The sequence below is a fragment of the Lygodium microphyllum genome, chromosome 26, assembly GCF_053477565.2.
Source record: "Lygodium microphyllum isolate KBCC chromosome 26, Lygodium_microphyllum_v1.1.10, whole genome shotgun sequence".
Lineage (NCBI taxonomy): Eukaryota > Viridiplantae > Streptophyta > Polypodiopsida > Schizaeales > Lygodiaceae > Lygodium > Lygodium microphyllum.
The window spans coordinates 96,062,340-96,080,737 of NC_141160.1; the positions used below are offsets into that span (position 1 = coordinate 96,062,340).

Consider the following 18,398-nt stretch of genomic DNA (forward strand, 5'->3'; position numbering starts at 1 on the left):
ATCATGGGAGAAAAGGACTTAGGCCCATGTCATGCCGACCTATTCTTCGAGAAAAGGTGAAAAAACCCTCGGGAATAGGGGAAACTAAAAGAAAAGAAAAAGAAAGAAATAATAAGAAAAACAAATCTGTTATGAGAGAAAAGGAAGCAATTCCCTGTCATAGCAGGCCTCGTTCCAAGAAAAGGTGGCAATCACCCTTGGGCGAGAAGCTGGCTGTGGAAAAGGTGGCAACACCCAGCAGTCTAGAAAGTGGATTCATTAATTGATATTTCCAGGATCCAATTCCGAAGCTCCCTCCCTTGGAACGCTATGTCCTGGGTCTTTCTGCAGAGTGTCTAACTGTCCTCTAGCAGATGACATGTCCTATTCAACACAACGTTCGATTTGATGGCTACCTCCCTGGGTACGCCTCTTCAACAACTGACGACGCGATCTTCATCGACAAATAATCGAATGATGTGAGCTTTCATCCTAACCGGATGGGGAAGTGAGTATGGTTGCCCTCTATCATTATCAACAGAGCGTAAGACAGAGGGTGGGGCGAGAGACCAGTCTTTTCCCTTCAAATCAAATGAGCGGTGAGAAGTGTGAATGAAGTGTTGCACGCACGGGATGGGTCTCTAAGTGTAGGGAAGTTCGTGGATGGTCTGTGGCGTAGTCCCAGGTCCCTGTTGCTCGGTTAACCCTATCTGTTGAGGTCTTAGGTGTAGGGACGCGTCCCTGCGCGTCTACATTGTATACCCCTCTGCATATGCCTTAACCTGCTCATGCATGTCTGTCATGCCTTGTTGTTACCCTGATGGAGTCCCTTCCCACCCACCCGTTCCTTTTTCACCCACCCTTGGGGCTGTCCCTTGCAGTTTTCCTTCCTTCCCTGTTTTTGAGGTCCTGCCATGTGAATGCACCCTACGTTCCCCAAAGTCCACATCCAGCCTCATAGCCCTGTTCCTCTCTTTGAACTGACCATTTTTCCTTTTTACCTGCCCCTGTTCCGATGTACGATTTTTGAGTTATTAATTTTTGAAGCATTTTACGCAGATTAGCCGGTTTTCCATGTGAACGCGCTTTTCTTGCTTCGGAACCATGCTCTGACGTCATAGCCCTGACAACCACTTTTCCCCTGACATTTTTCCTTTTTACTCCGAGTCATTCTGCTACACGGTTTGTCCAATATTAATTTTCCGATTTTTTACACATTTTTCGTGCGTATTTTTGACATTTTTCCATGTGAACCTGCCCTGTTTGCATCGGAATTTCAATTTGATTTGACAGCCGTGTCCCCTGTGTCTTCCCCCACCTTTTTCCTTTTTTTCCCCCCCTCTTTTGACTTCCGGATTTTTACTTATTCATTTTTAGCTGAGTTTTCGGGTGTATTTTTGGTATCTTTCACATGTGAACCCCTCCTCCTTCCACCGGAACTGCAGTTTAACGTGACTATCCTGTGCCATTCCTTCCTGCGGACATTTTTCATTCTTACTGCATGTCATTCCGGTGAACGGTTCGTCCGATATTAATTTCCGATCCCATTTTCGGGTTTGTTTTTTGGGTTTTTCCCACGTGAACGCGTCTTATCTCCGTCGGAACTATGTTTTGATGTGATCGGATTGTCGGGCACATCTTTCTGCATAGTTTTCCTTTTTTCTCCACCTCATTCTGATGCACGGATCTTTCGATATTAATTTTTAATTGCGTTTTTTGGTTCGTTTTTGGTGTTTTTTGCACGTGACCGCCCTTTCCCCCTCCCGGAACCTCCGTCGTATATTTTCCTTGTTTTCCCCCTGTCGTCCTGCCCACTTTTTATTTTTACGTCCTTTCGTTTTGACGTCCGGATTGGGAGTTATTAATTTTTTGTTATTTTTATGTGTTTTCGCGCGTCGGTCTTGCGCGTGAACGCGTCCTTTTTTCGATTTTACGCGTCTTAACGCGCTCCGGTCGCATCCGCGTGTCTCGTCCTCGTATCCGGGCGTCCGTTCAATCCCGTCACGGCAAATTTTTTTAACCCTCGCCCCGCGCACGCGCGCTGGATGAGGGGGTACGCCCCTTGCATGGGCCCCTGCCCTTCCCCTTGGGTACCCCTCCCTATACCCTGACTCTCCCTACCCCGCCCATTTCCCCCAACCCTACCCCTACCCACCCCAACCCTTCCCCTTCCCCTATGCCCATCCCCTCCCCCCCTTTTCCACACCCCCCACCCTTCCCTATCCCAACCTCCCCCTTTCCCGGCCCCTCCCAACCCTAACCGCCTTCCCCCCTTCCTCTCCCTCTCCCTGCGTGTACCCATCCCCCCCCTCTTCTCCTCCTCCCCGCTCTTCTCCTCCTTCCCCTCCTCCTCCATTCCCTCCCTCCTCCTTTCCTCCTTCCTCTCTCCTCCCCTCTGACGCCGCCGGACGCCCGACCGCCTGCCGTCGACACGCTGGACGTCCAGTTGCCGACGCCCCATCCAGTTGCCGTCCAGTTGCCGACGCCCCGTCCTTCCCGCCGCTCGCTGCCGTCCAGTGGCCAACGCGCCGTCCTCCCCGACGCTCGCTGTCGTCCCCGCCTACGCCGCCCTGTGCCCGCCTTTGGCGCCTCCCCGCCGCCCCCCGTCGTCAGCGCGCCCATCCGCCTCCCTCCCACACGCAGCGCCCGCCCCGCCTCCGCTCGAGCCCGCCCCGCCATCCCCATCGCCTGTCCAACAGCCCCGGTCGCCGCCGCCGCCAGCCCAGGTCGCCGCGCGCCGCCCGGCGCCGCCATCCTCCTCTTCTTCCCCCTCCTCCTCCTCCCTAACTAACCTACCATTTGTTTACCTAACCTAACATTAGTTTAATTAACATTAGTTAGGTTAACTAACTTAACCTAACCCCCTAATTAACTTTAGTTAGGTTAGTTCCCATTAACTTTAGTTAGGTTAGTTACCATTAACCCTAGTTAGGTTAGTTCTAACTAACCCTAGTTAGTAACCTAACCCTAACCTAACCCTAACCCTAACCCTAACCCTAACCCTAACCCTAACCCTACTTAGGTAAACTAACCCCCTTTAGGTTAGTTTCTACTAACTTGCCTTATCTGATTTCTCTGACTTCACCTAGACTAACCTACTTCCTTCTGACTAACCTGACTAGACCAGATTTGACTTACCTGCCTTATCTAGACTACCTTGACTTAACTGACTTACTTTCAACTTACTTATCAGACCAACCTGATTTACCTGATTTAATTAATTTATAAATAAATTTCCACATCATAAAAATTCAGAAAAATTTCTAAAAATTCCCTTCGCTTTTTGCCAATTTTTGGAAATTTGTCCGCTGGAAATTTCCACCCCCACAATTTCTGAAAATTACATATTTCCTAATTTATCCCCCAAATTACCAACAAATGTAGAAAATTCATTTAAAAATAGTAAAAAAATTCTTTAAAAATTCTAAAAAATTATACAAAATTCCCCTCTCTCCCCCTTGACCATTTTCCATTTATTTTTCACTTTAAAATATTATCATACATGGTACCCCTATTGTTTTTTTTTTTAAAAAAAACAAAACAACAAACCAACAAATGGAAATTAACCATACCACTCTCTATTTTTTATTTTTTTTTCTTTCATACACTCCATTGTGGATATTTCCTCCATATTCATGTGCTATATATCTTGATTTCCTTCTTATTCTTATTATTATTATTATTTTTATTTTTTTAAAAAAAACAAACAAACCACAAACCACACAAACAAAAAACAACAAAACACATCCACAAAACATAATAACCTCCCAAACAACAACCAACCATAAATCATCACAAATTACAAAAAAATAAAAATAAAAAAACACCAACAAAACAAACAAACTCAACACATTCGCTAAGGTGTTGTCTTTGTTGTTTCGTCAGTGGTCTTTACTTTTCCTTTACTGGATTCACTTCTTTTGGGGGACTCTTCCGTGCGCATTTCTGCATTACATACACACCCCTTCCAGGTATTTATTTTATGTGCTTTATTTATTTTCATTTCCCCCTTAATCACAAATTAATTCTTAAAATGAACTCTTTATTCACCCACAGTTCCACGCGCATTCGAGCTATACACACACATACTTTTTAATTAAAATCAACCAGCCGTTCACTTAGCACGCGTTACGTGCGCTACAGAGGCACTTTAATTTTTAATTAAAATAAACCAGCCGTCACATGAGCACGCGCTGACAAAAAAGCGCTCCACATCACCTTAATTTGTAATCAATGAACTTGCATTTAGAGACTCAGTCTGGGTATCGCAGTCCGGGATTCGAATTAAAGCATCGTTTTCACCTAATAATTGGTAATTAAATTTATAATAAGGAACCGCCGTTTTCTTACTAAGGTTTATCACTTAATAAAATTTCACACATTCTTAATAATCTATTAAAATAAACCTTTCATTAAATTAATTCCCCCTCACTGCACTTAATTCCCCTTTTTAATAAACCGTTTCGTGGGATGGGTATGCGCAGTCATTAGAGTTATTTCCATGGTCAAACACAGATTTATCAACGATGTAGTCTTGTTATGTGTCGGATGTGGTGATGTGTTGGTTTACTGTCTTTGTTACGGTTACGAGTACGGTATACAGTTTTTTTCTTTTATTGCCTGCTACGGGGTTCTGGGTGTTTGTCTGATGCATAGCATGAAGCTTTCGGTCGCATATGTCTCAAGGTCATGTCGAATTTTTTCTAGGTTGTGGTTTGCTTGGGGTTAGTTGGTCGAGTCACGTTTTATTGTTTTGGTTGTTCTCTTATCCTTGGTTTTTTGTCTGTTGCTTTGCAGGCATTCTCCTTGATTGTCTGTGTTTGTGGTGTGTGTGTAACCATCTGAATGGCGCCTTCTCACGCTCCTCCCCCTATCCAGTACGTCCCCTTAGTTCGTAGGGATTACTCTTCCCTACTTACTTTTGAGCCTCTCACGAAGGCGGGACTTGCTGCTTTTGTGGCTACTTCTTTTCCCCTGCTTCCAGAGGATCCGTCGTTATGTGATGAGTTTCTGGCCTCTTACAACAAGAAGACAGGACTAGTCCAGGGAATTTCTATGACTTTGACGCCTCGAGGCTTAGGGAAGGCTCTGTCTCTACCCTCCAAAGGTGAACCTTTTGTGACCACTCGTCAGCTTTTCTCTAATAAAGAGAATCTGAAGCTGTTGCAAAAGCAGACAAGGGAAATGCTGGATGTTAAGAAGGTGATCAACTCTTCAGGAGTTTCCTTTTCTATGATCACTGATCCCGTATGAAAGACGATCTGTCAATTTCTCCAAGACAGGTTTATGCCTGCCAAAACGCCATCCCAGTACTTGTCCAAAGAGCTTTTTACAGCTTCCAAGATGGTATTGAAAGGAGTTCCTATTGATTGGAGCACTTACCTCCTCACTAAAATGGATCAGCATTTTGTCAAAGTCACCAGGGGTAATGTTACCAATGTCACATATGGATCATATTTGTCTGCCTTCTTGACCTATTCAGGTTTACAGAAGACTGTGCCTCCACCTCTTCCATCAGATCCAGTACCTCCTCCTCCACCTTCAGATGAGTCAGAACCCATTGATATAGAGGATGATGATTCTCCGCCTCCCCTCGTCATACAGCGCAAACGCTTGAAGAGGATAGCGGATAAAGCTCCTTCCGTACTTCCTTCAGTGCCCATTCCTGCTACCTCTGGCAGTGATCTTCCTGGGTATCTCACTTGTAATAACCTGTTCAGAGCACATCGAGAAGGCTCATTGGACATATTAGTTCCCTCCCTGCACAGTCTAGTTTCAGGAGATGCAATTCCTTTTCTCTGTAAAGATATTCAGAGCTCCATTGAGTTGTCAGTGACAGCCTGTGTTCAACAGCTGTACGCGTCTTTTTATGAAGAACTCATGCAGTCTAAGGACCAGTTGCATAAGGCAACATCTGAGTTAGCTTCTGCTAAGGATACCCTAGCAGATTTGTTTAAGCAAATGGAACAGCAAACCCAACTGGTTGCCACCCAAAGCGATGAGATCTCTTCTTTGAAGCTCCAGTTACTCGAGGCTCAATCCCAGGTTACTAGCCTTTCAGAGGAGAAGGAGAGGATGTCCAGAGAAGCACAGGAGTTCCAAGCTATCTTAGATGACAAACTTTCAGCTTTACAGATGGCTAATGACACAGTGGCAAACCAAGCCTCCCAAATCAAGCAGTTGCAAGATCAACTTGCAAAGTCCCGCTCTGTTCCTCCAAGCCCTAATGTTCCATTGATTCCTTCTCTTTCACAGCAGGACTTGGCTGCTCTTCAGAGACAGGCTACCTTGTGCCCTCTATTCCAAGATAAAGTGGAAAGATTGCAGTCCAGAATGGACTTGTTATGGTCTACATTTGAGCAGTTTCAGGAATATGATCTACCAGACCATTCTTTCTTTGTCCACTACCACTTACAGAAGTTGGTCTTCTACATGAAGCTTTCCACGATGGATTTACCTCTTCCAGAGGATGGATGGAGTGGGGCTTGGTCTGCTGAGTTGTTGACAGAGGTAGTCAGGATGGTGTTTGAAGATTCTGTCACGCCAGATACCATGTTGATGTCATACATGTATCTACGAGGAGACTTGTTAATTCCAGATGAGGTGGATATGGCATGGTATGTGGGGGATGTGGTATTACAGGCTGTTTTGTATGTCAACCATTTGAAGTTGCGCATAGCTGACATGTTTCAGGGTTACTCCTCCAAAATGGCTGATTGTCATGATAATTCGTGGCATCCCATGATTGATTCTGTGGTCCTAAATCAAAAGACAAAACACAGCTCCTACCTCTGCCCAGAGTACTAATCAACTGAGGATGGATCTCTTAAGCCTATCTTTCAAAACATAATCCGTTTGATACTACCTTCTTTGATGCCTATCATCGACGATCTCTCTTAGAACCTTCTGTTCCTACCCTCCTCTATTACCAACAAATGGCTCACCGATATGCTATATATCTTTCCCTTTGTCAATCTAATTCCACCACTATTTTACCCCTTCTTTTCCAACCTTCATCTTTCCCTCAAATTCCCATTTTTACATATTGTTCCTTTATTGAGGATAGAGTATTTTCCCCTTCTCCACCCTGTCCTTCTCCATCCATTCACGTACCCTCCACATTTTCTATTTATCAGTTAACACCGTTCCTTAGTGATTCCCTACAAATTTTTACCACTCCTTCTTTAACCTTTTCTTCCTTTTATGATTTTTCCTATCCCTCACTTCATCCACTTTTCCTTATTCCATTACCCTCTCCTAACACTTATATATCTCAACCACCTCAGTTGGTTAGTGACTGTGACGGGTTTGATAATCAGATTTCTAGAAGACGGTGATGGAGTTCAGATGATTGCCTTACAGGACCTCAGATCAATTGGCCAGTAATTCCAGGAGAATGGACAGCTTCCAGTCAAGCTTATCAGAACTATGTTCATTTTGCTCAGCAGTATTCACAATCTGCAGATCCCTCAGTGAGATTAACTGCTCACTTTGCTTGGTACCTGGCGTATATGCATAGGCACTCTCATAATGATTCCAAGCCTATTCCAAAGTTGTGCATGAATGTCAATGTGAGCATTGATTCCCAACAGCTGGATATATTGTATTTTCATGCCCTTTGTTTGCCTAGCAGATACTTGGTCCTGTTGGAAAGGATGTGCTGTCTCCAATTTTTTCAAAATCCTCCCAAAACCTTTGTAGATGAATCCTTGTCTATGGATCGTTTCCGACAACATCAATCTTTCAAGAGGGATCATCTTCATTGATACCTTTCCAATCTATGGTGGATGCTTTCTAATGAAAATCTCTCTTTTTGGAGGAGTCATTCAGATGGTTGTGTTGTGTATTAGTGTTTGTGTTGTGAGTTCATTTATGTCAAACGAACGTGGTGGTTTTCTATTGGATTGGATTTCGTGTACGAGCTACATTTTGGAGATTTGTAGTGATGGGGTCGTGGTTGCAGAGTTAAAGCTGATGCTGATGATGAAGAAGCAAACTCTTATATTCTTTACAAATTTGTTGTGATTTTTTTGTTTGCTAAGCGGTGTTAATGTCTAAAGGGTTTTCCTTTCTTTGTATTTTTATATCAGAACCAGGTTATAAGTTGGAGTCGTGGTGGATGGATTCTTTGTGAAAAGATATTGAAGATCAAAGTTGCGCTTTTAAATGCACTTGTATTCCCTTTTTCCTGGGTCGCGAGGACGCTTCCTTATTAAGTGTGGGGATATGTTGAGTGTTGAAATGACTTGTTTTTTGGCTGATTTTTGTTGTTTTTGAGAGCTGAATGGTTGATTTTATGAGATGATTGATTGATTTGGAAGTGGTTTGAGAGTGTTTTGGATGATAATGATGGTGTTTTGGAAGTTCATGATGTTTGTTAGTGGTTCTGTGATGTTCTGATAGGTTCTGATTGGTTCTGTATACCTTCTGTTTTGTTCTGTTTTGGTCTGTTTTGTTCTGATTGTCTTCTGAAAACAGGGATGGAGTATTGATTGATGAAGATTGAGATATTGAGAAAGCTTATTGAATGGTTTGTGAGAGTTTGGAATGGTTTAAGAATGAGTTATGTGGTTTTGATGACCTTCTGTAACCTTCTGTAGGTCTTCTGTAGAGCTTCTGTTCTGTTCTGTTCTGTTCTGTACTGTAGCTGTTCTGGTACTGTTCTGTGACTGTTCTGTATGCTTCTGTATGTGTTCTGATGGATGAGAGTGTAGCTTGGGAAAGTTTTCTAGCCTTGGAAAGAGGTGAATACAAGTGCAAAAGAGCTGAAAGAAGTGAAAGAAGTAGCTGCTGAAGACTCAAGTGAAGACTAGAGTAAAGTGACAGTAGTGAGCTATGAAAGGACACTGTAGTGGCTCTGGTGACTCTTCATATCAGACATACCTCTTGGGAGGGGTATCCACGACCTAAGAAGGATTATTGAGAGTGATTTTGAGAGATTGTAGTGAGGATATGATGTATTATTGATGGAGAGAGAGAGAGAGAGTCAGAGATAGCCAATTCTACTGAAACAGAGTGATTGTATATGAGAGATTGAGAGAGAAGACTATGAAGAGATTAAAGATGAATACTATGTGATGTATTTCCATTCAAAGATGGTGTATTCCTTTCCTTTCTTTGTTCTATTGATGGATTTTGTGAAGATATTGAAGAATATGATTGATTATATCAAAACCGTGGGAGATCTACATGATGCTGTATGAAGATTTGTTGTGCCTGGTGTTCTTTCCTTCATTGTGATCATATGAAACATGATAAACAAGCTTGTTGATGTTACAAGATAGATTTTCTTGCAAGAGAATTCCCTTTTCCTTGGTGTTCCTCTTGGGGGCTCCATAATCAAAGAGGATGTAGAGGATCCCGGAGATCCAAAATTTCCACCTAAAAGTTAACCTATAGTAAGGAACAATAGATGAGATGAACTATAGAACCTAACTCCACCTCAGGAGAGAAGCCACTAGCTCCGTAACTCCATGCTAGAAGGCATTTGAAGGCCTAGTCACAAAGTGGCAAAAACTGAACCTCCAAGGCCCCAATCTAGGTGGTCTTTGAAGATCCTGGGTATCAATAGGAGAAAATGGCTGCTCAAAGACAACCTTCCCCAAGGAGTTAATGGTAGGTGAAGAACTTCATGATGAGGAGTTGCCCCCTCTAAGGGTGGTAGGGAAGGGGCCCCCTCTAAAGCCGAAGAAAAGTAGGAACCCCCTCTAAGGGCAAAGAGTGTACATCCCCCTCTGAATCCCCCTCTATGAGAGACTGAGAATCTAAAAACTCATAGATCACCAACTTCGAATCATCTAATGACAAAGAAAGTGCTGCCAATTGTGCCAAAGAAGGTATTTGAGGTATCGAAAATGTCGAATAATGCCCAAAGGTGGCCTCTCGAACCTGAGTAGTCAAGGGTGGGAAAAGGTGAGGCTCATGCTGAGCCAATGGTAGCCGACAATTATTCTCTCATTGGAGCAAATTGCGAAGCCGAAGTAATGGAAGGTGTCAAACAAACACTATATCATGACGGAGCGGATTGCCGAGGGGAAGGTTGCCAACAATCATTGTCTCTCGGTGGGGTAGATTGCACAACTGTGAATTGTTGAGATGGCATTCTTGAAACCCGAGAAGAAGTAGAAGCAACTTGCATAGCGCATTGTAGTGGTCGCCAGCAGGCCATGGCACCTGACCATCCTCCTTGTGCTCAAGAGGACTCAATGCACATTGGATGTATCTTATTGCCTTCAGCATGAAAATCTAAGAGTCGGTGCAAAATAAATTATGTGGCCGAAAAGAGAGAGCTAGTTACAACAAGTGCTTCCGGATAGACACATATACTCTAACGGTGTAGGGAGCAAAGGTCCAAGTCGGCAAGCATCAATGGAAGGTCCTGTGATGCCAAAAAAAAAGCACCTAGTGGTCTCTCCATCTGTGTGTGAAAAATTCATAGCACCAAAGTATCAACTTGTAAAAGGGAGAGAGAGGGGGAGAGGAAGAGAAGGGTATCTCCATCTTCTGGTGATGCAACGGAGAATCCACAACATGTCTTTGCCTTCTTTGATGCAAAGGATCATCATGGCTCATTGAGCCTCTCTAGCTCTAATACCATGTCAAAAAAATGACTAAGAGTCAAGAGAGACAGTAGGATTTGTGAGGAGAAACATAGTGTATATGGCAAACACTATGAGAGAAGAGAACCTCGGAAACACAAGGACAAGGTAATGATACGTTGAATCATGCTATGAGAAGAAAAGTCAATACAGTGGAGCCAAAGCTCAAAAGATGACTGCACTACCTCTCCAAATCAAGAGGCAGTGCCTATGTGGAATCTGCACAATGAAGGGAGCAAAACGCAATCCTCCGGGCAATGGCCTATCGAAGTAATCACTAGAAGGAGAAGGAAAGTTGTCGAGAGAGCGACCCGCAATCCTCAGATGTTGTCGACGATGAGGAAGATTATTACCAATTGTTGAGGGAGCGAACCGCAGTCCTCAAATGTGAGGGAGATTGCCTAGGCAGCAAACACAAATCCTAGAGTGTCAGAGCTATCAAACACAAGGGAAGCAGCCCAGATACTTATGCCAAATGGAGTATAATAATGCCAAATGTATAGGAAACCCCTAAACTACAAAATACAAATACGCACAAATGCAAAACACAGATCATAGAAAGATGCCAAGCTGATGGAAGCTTACACCTACTAGGGACGAGCCTCTAGAGATGTAAAATGCAAACAAGAACCTATCGCTAGATGTCGGGAGATAATGTCAAGTAAGAGAAGGTGGAAGAAGGCAGCCACAAACCACAAACCACAAACCACAATGTTTGCCGCAAGGGGTGTGAGGGCAATGAAAGGGCTGGAGAGAGAAGGGAAGAATGTCGGAGTGATGGCAGGAGAGGGGTGAAGAATGATCGAGGAGAGGTGAAGAATGAATGAGGTGATGGCCTATTTATAGAGGCATGTGCTATCTAGCGTGGCACACCACTATGTGGGCGCCCACTAACAAAATGACCAGAATGTGAATCCAACCCATTTTGGATTGGGCTATTAGTGCGAAATGCTAATTGAAGTAGTGTGTAAATTGAAAATGGGTTTCTCAATACCCTCTCTCAAGCCCAAAAAGGAATGAAGAAAGAGGAGTGAAGAGAGATATGAAAAGGATTTCGAGGGTCCCAAAGATCCAAGATTTCCACCTGAAAGGTAACCTATAGTAAGGAACAATAGACAAGATGAAGAGCACCCTGCCACGGCACAAATCGAACCACGAACCGGCTAGGTAGAGGCTGCAAATACATTGCTGGCCATGAAAACCTGCAAGAAAACTCTCCTTCTCACCAAGAACCATGCTCTCCAAACACACAAGGAAATGGCACACAAGAAATTGAGAGAAAGTCTTCCATCCTCACCCTCTTCCTCTTCCTCACTCTCCATTAAAGATAAGCATGAAGCACAAGAGAGGAAAGCAAGAACAAGAAAGATGAGAGTTGTGCCAAAATGGGAGAGAGAGAAATGAACCGTGAGAGGAGAAGATAAAGGAAGAGAGAGATTGTAACCACCTCAACCTCCCACCTCCTCAAATCACCCGACAAGCCTCCTCCTTTTCCTTTCTTGATATTATAAAAATTGAATTGCATACATCTTGGCTAAGGTCTAAAGACCCTTCAATTTTTGGAATGAGACAAAAGGTGTTTGACCTTTCCTTTTCCTAGCAATATTTTAAGATGTGAGCTTAAGGACCCACACTGTTACATTGCTTCATAAATGATTTTTGACAAAAATTACATTTGCAATGGATCATTTTTCAAAAGATGTTTCCATGTGAGCACATTTTGGTGCCTATATTTACACATATTTGTCGGTCATCACAAGATGAACTATAGAGCCTGACTCCACCTCAGAAGAGAAGCCACTAGCTCCCTAACTCCATGCTAGAAGGAATTTTAAGGCCTCATCACCAAGTCGCGGCTAAACCTCCAAGGCCCACCTCCAAGGCCCCAATCTAGGTGGTCTTTGAACATCCTAGGTATCAATAGGAGAAATGATTGCTCGAAGACAACCTTCCCCAAAGAGTAGATGGTGGGTGAAGAACTTCATGATGAGGAGGTGTCCCCCTCTAAGGATGGAGGGGGAGAGGCCCCCTTTGAAGCCAAATAAAAAATAGAAGTCCCCCTCTGAGGGCAAAGAGTGTGCATCCCCCTCTGAATCCCCCTCCACGAGTGAAAGGAATTTAAAACTCATAGATCACCAACTCCGAATCATCTGATGACGAAGAAAGTGCCGCCGATTGTGCCAAAGAAGGTATCTGAGGTATCGAAAATGTCAAAGAACACTTGGAGGTGGCCTCTCGAACCTGAATAGTCGAGGGTGGGGAAAGGTGAGACTCATGCTAAGCCAAGGGTGGCCGACAATCATTGTCCTCCCACAATGGAGCGGACTACCAAGGGGACAGAATCCAACAATCATTGTCTCTCAGTGGAGTGGATTGCAAAACCGCGGGTTGTTGAGGTAGCATCCCTAAAACCCGAGAAGGAGTAGAAGCAACCTCCATAGTGAATTATAGTGGCTGCAAGGAGGCCATGGCGCCTAACCATCCTCCTTGTGCTCGAGAGGACTTAATATGCATTAGATGCGTCTTATTAACTTGAGAATGAAAATTTGAGAGAGCCAATGCAAAATAAGCTTTGTGGCCCAAAAGGGAAAGCTGGCACAACGAGTGCTTGGGCGTAGACACATATACTCCAACAGTATAGGGAGCAAAGGTCAAGGTCGACAAGCATCGGTGGGAGGTCTGGTGATGTCAAAAGAGGAGCACCTAGTGGTCTGTCTATCTACTTGTGGAGAAGTCATAGCACCGGAGTGTCAACCTGTAAAAGGGAGGGAGGGAGGGAGGGAGAGGAAGAAAAGCGTATCTCTATCTCCTGGTGATGCAACGGAAGGGGAAAAATCAATAGATGATGCCAAATCCGCAACCTATCTTTGCCTTCTTTAATGCAGAGGATCTTTGTGGCTCATTGAGCGCCTCTAGTTTTGATATCATGTCAAAAAAATGACTAAGAGTCTAGAGAGACTGCAGGATTTGCAAGGAGAAACACAGGGTGTATACGGCAAACAGTAAGAGAGAACAGAAACTCAAAAACACATGAACAAGGTGATGATGCACTAAGAAGAAAAGCCGATACAACTGAGCGGAAGCTTAGAAGATGACTGCACTATCCTCTTTGAATTAAGCAACAACACCTATGTGGAATTTGCACAATGAAGGGAGCGAAATGCAGTCCTCTGAGCAATGGGCTATCAAAGCAATCACTGGAAGGTAAAGGAGTATTGCTGAGGGATCGAACCGCAATCCTCAGATGCTATCGGAGATGAGGAAGATGATCGCCAACTGTCAAGGGAGCAAAGCGCAGTCCTCAAATGCTGGGGAGATGGCATGAGCAGAAAATGCAAATCCCAAAGTGTGTCAGAGCTGTCAAACACAAGGGAAGCAACCGAGATGCTGACACCAGATGGTGTATGATGATGCTACCAAATGTGTAGGAAATTCCCAAGCTGCAAAATGCAAATACTTGGGGCTGGATGAGTTGACGCCAAGGAAGAAATGATTGTCGCCAGGTGGAGGAAGCTAACACCGGGTAATGAGAGCTGACGCCAGGCTGAGAGAAGGCCTCCACATGCAAAACACGGATCATTAGAAGATGCCACGCTGATGGAAGCTGACGCCTACTAGCAAAGAGCCTCCAGAGATGCAAAACGCAAACAATAACCTGTCGCCAAATGTGGGGGAGATGATGCTAGGCAAGAGATTGTGGAAGAAGGCAACCACGAAGCACAATGTTAGCCGGAATGGGTGTGAGGGCAGCGGAAGGGCTAGAGAGAGAAGGGAAGAATGTCGGAGTGAGGGAAGGAGAGGGGTGAAGAATGGCTGAAGTGGGGTGAAGAATGAATGAAGTGACAACCTATTTATAGTCATGAGTTGTCTGGGGTGGTGCACCACTCTGTGGGCGCCCACTCACAAAATGACTAGAATGTGGACACTAACCCTTTTTGGGATTGTTAGTGTGAAACCCTAAAACTGAAGTGTGTAAACTAAAGAAGTGGTTTCTCAATAGGCAGTAGTCCAGTAGCTCAAACCTCCCGACACATGGTTGTCAAAGGCTTTGCTAAGCGAGCAACATAAGTCTCCGAAAATTCATTCATGAGAGCATCACAATTGAGGCTTTTATCCTTCGGTAAGTTTCATAAGACATTCATAACCTCATTCTCAAGAATATCAACCTCTAAAATAGCATGAATGTTTGGGGTGACATGATCCTTGGTGAAAGTATAAAATACCAAACGAGCATGGGTCATCTGATCGGAATGTGCTTTGCCTCGAACCAAATAGATCCTGAAAATATTGTCCACACATTTGGACCACAAAGTAAGGATCTATAACCATCCAACCATCAATATTCTGCAATCTCACCATGTTTTCCCAAGCAAGGGATGCATGTTAACCATAAAAGAATTTATGGGACAGAGAAGAGTTATCCTGCGAACCCTTGATCAAGGCTTTCAGCTTAGCTCAGTGATAATCTAGAGATCGAGCAACAAAAAACAAGAGAAGGCGAGCAATTCCTCCACAACATGCATACGTTGCCTGCAAAGAGAAGCACGACAAATCCCATATTGCTTGGCAACCCTCTGCACATTTTGTATCGACTTTTCAAAAGAGGCACTGCCCACACATGGAAAGTTGAGCAAAAACGTGTCGAACAACTATCCATGTAGCCATTGAAAATTGCCAATCTCAAAAAGGAGGAATTGATGCACAAAGGGAGCCTGTCCAAAAACTATGGAGCAATAGACTAGCTAAGCATCCCAAACTGCAATGGAAAGTGATCAGATAATGCATACTGTTGCAATACCCTCATCTCTAGAACCTCTAGCAAGAAAATATCATCATGCATAACATGCATACGATCTAAACAACTCCATGTCACCGTATTCTGTGCTGAATGAAAGGTAAATCTCGAAGCAAATGGGTAAAGCAAAGACCAAAGGTCTTGACTAAGAATGGTTGATGCAAAATCATCCCAAGCACTACGTTTTAGTGCATCCATCACTGAGTGCTCAGAGGTAGAGTGCGAAGAGGCAACACACATTAAAGTTGCCATCAGCAAGCCCGGTCTACGAAGGGATAGGTTTGCTTTAAAATGAGCCCATAAATCACAATGATGCGATAAGGTAGCAGGCATACTCTGAGGATTAGAATTTGAAGCACATGAGATTGCAAAATTACATTTGGTGGGTGAAATGCAATATGGATTAGCTGTTGGCAGCCTTTATCCTTGTACAACTGCACATTATTACTATAACATATATTATAAAACAATCATTTCACCCTTTGCATTCTCGTCTTTCTCCAAGTTGTGCATTTTGGATGCTAGACAGAAAATGCCACAGGCGATATCTAGCAGCAATGTACAACCTCCAAGCAACAGGGCACCAACATTTGACAAATCTTTTCTTCTTTTAAGAAGGATGTGGCTTTGTAAAATGAAAAAATGAAAAGGTTATGCAAATACCATATAGACTTACTTCTATATGATACAGGTTCTAGTTGGATTGCCATCATGGGGCAAGGTTAAAAGATTCCTGTCAAAAAGGGAAAATTAAATCTTGGTTGCTAGGGGGAATTTCCAAGTATCAAGCCTCCACACCATGTGAGTACAGCCCAATGATCTATTCCCGCACAACAAATGTTAACGGAACCCATCCACACCACTTATGTCAATTAGGTTAGCATTTACACAAAGTCAAACATACATTATAATGACTCTCTTACTGAATACACATAGGATAATTACACTCATGCTTCAAATGGTGGCACGAGAGAGGAATTTGGATTTATAAATATAACAAGGGCAGCAGTCATTGGTGTGTATCTTTTCATGGGCTATAGGCAAAACAAGATTCAGCCTACAGCCAACTATGGGTGGTAAACATAAGGTTGGCTAAACCCAATATAATGGGCAAAAGGTATACAAATAAAGTTTTAAGGCTTTGAAATGAAACAGTCGTACTAACAAATTTCTTTTCTTGGGAAAAAAAGGGTTTTTGGTGTGTATCAATTAAGCTCTAGCTTGATTTGGTTCCTCATATATCACAAGCTCCCCTGAAGGCAAGCAAGGAAGCTCTATGTTGATCTGGTTTCCAAACAATACAATCATGAGCTCATATGTTGTGAGCTAGTGAGAAAACCTGCTAAGAGAATGTTCACTGCTTTGGCATATCCATGTAGTGTTGTGAATGCAGAATTACTGCTACAGTGCTCTGAACCAAGAGCTAAGGCCTACCACAAACTGTTGCTGTTGCAAGCCTGCAGCGACCATTACCTAAAAGACTGCAGCAGACACCCACTTCAGTCTTCACTTGCACCTTGATTATAGAATTGCAGTATAGGACTAACAATGATGAAAGCTACATGCCATGACTATTCTGAATAAATGAAAGATGGAACGTAACTTGTGTTTGGCTTCAATTCATTTTTTTAACGTCAACATTTTTTAACAATATATTCTAAACTATCACCACTCAATTACTTTTCTTTGATCACTAACCAACCAACCCAAGAAAAGACGTCTGCAACTCGTAAACTATATTACTGACCAATTCATCAATTGCTAACATAACTTGAAAGGTTTGCACGAATAAATTTAATAAATAACCACCTTATACAAGAAAAAACTTACAGTAAACATGCCAACCTCAATGCACCGTGCGGCACCAATAAGTCGTACAAGCATTGCTAAAAATTGGCCTTGGTCTGGAGAAGCCTGAACATAAAATTATAGAAGGCAATAAATTAGAAAGCCGATATGGATATCCTCCTCAACATCACATCCAAGTCTTCCAAACAAATTATATTTTATAGTTTTGAGTTGCATCTAATGGTGTTATTATCTCCATAGAAATTTACTGCCTAAGAGCGTTTGTTTATACTCATTCATGCATCTAAAAAGCAAGGGCCTTCAATTGTTAAAAATGTGCCCATTAATGGCAAGTATGTTAGTTTGCTTGGAGAAACTCCTGACTTTCAAGCTAACCTGAGCTACTTCTCACAAAGAAATCGCTAGTTGCACATGCATTGCTGCCAAGCCCCACTCATCTTCCCCTTGGCTGTCACATGAGGGGACTGATAAGCAACACATGGCACCCTTATTCCAACCATCAAGAGCAGGGGATGAATCTAGAGCTCAATGAAACTCTCTTTAGTAAGCAGAGTGGCAGAGAGAGACCATATTTTATTAGATACTATGTGCATGCAAATTCTTGTTCCAATTTTCCCAATCTTGTTTGCACCATATGGAGCACCTTCTTGGGAACTTTTTTCCATCCGGTAGTCGTAAAGGTGCAATTAGGGCCAAAATAGCTTGGGCAACAAAGCTTCCTAGGCACCTTTGGGTCAAGGCTGTTAACACTTCAGTGTACATCATCAACCAATGTCCAACTGCGGCAATTCCTTAGCGGACTCCCTTGAAGGCATTTTTTGACACTCAACCTATCATATCCCATTTCAAAGTCTTGCGATGTAGTACGTACACACACACTCCTAATGATAAAATAAGAAAGCTCACTCCCTAAGCTAATCTCTTGATTTTTGTAGGCTACTCTTCCGAGGTGAAAACCTATTGTTTGTTCCATCCTCAAACAAACAAGGTGATTGTCCAAAGAGATGTTTTTTATAAGAGGAATATTGTACACAGCATTACACCAGCCTCCGAGCTGATCCCTCCTTCCACATCGGAGATAGTGTCATCTGGGCCGAGCCTACTACCCGCTCCTGACCCACTGCAAAGTCTTCAGCACCCAAGCCTCCTTCACAAGACCCATTACCTCATTGGTGCCAACTGACAATGCAAGATTCGGGGATCCGTCCACCGGATTC

The 18,398-nt window shown here is 43.3% G+C and overlaps 1 protein-coding gene across 12 annotated transcripts in view; it reads right to left on the reverse strand.

The window, feature by feature from the left end:
* LOC148013569 (uncharacterized) overlaps window positions 1-18,398 on the reverse strand; it is a 126,064-nt gene that overhangs the window by 71,237 nt on the left and 36,429 nt on the right. For 7 of the 12 annotated variants that reach the window (XM_087667506.1, XM_087667503.1, XM_087667509.1 and 4 more), the window contains one exon: window positions 17,203-17,286. The exons of 2 other annotated variants lie outside the window; for them this stretch is intronic. In XM_087667506.1, coding sequence (XP_087523632.1) covers window positions 17,203-17,286 — 84 coding nt within the window. The remainder of the gene's footprint in view (window positions 1-17,202; window positions 17,287-18,398) is intronic. 3 more of the 12 variants (XM_087667500.1, XM_087667507.1, XM_087667502.1) reach the window with 1 other exon arrangement.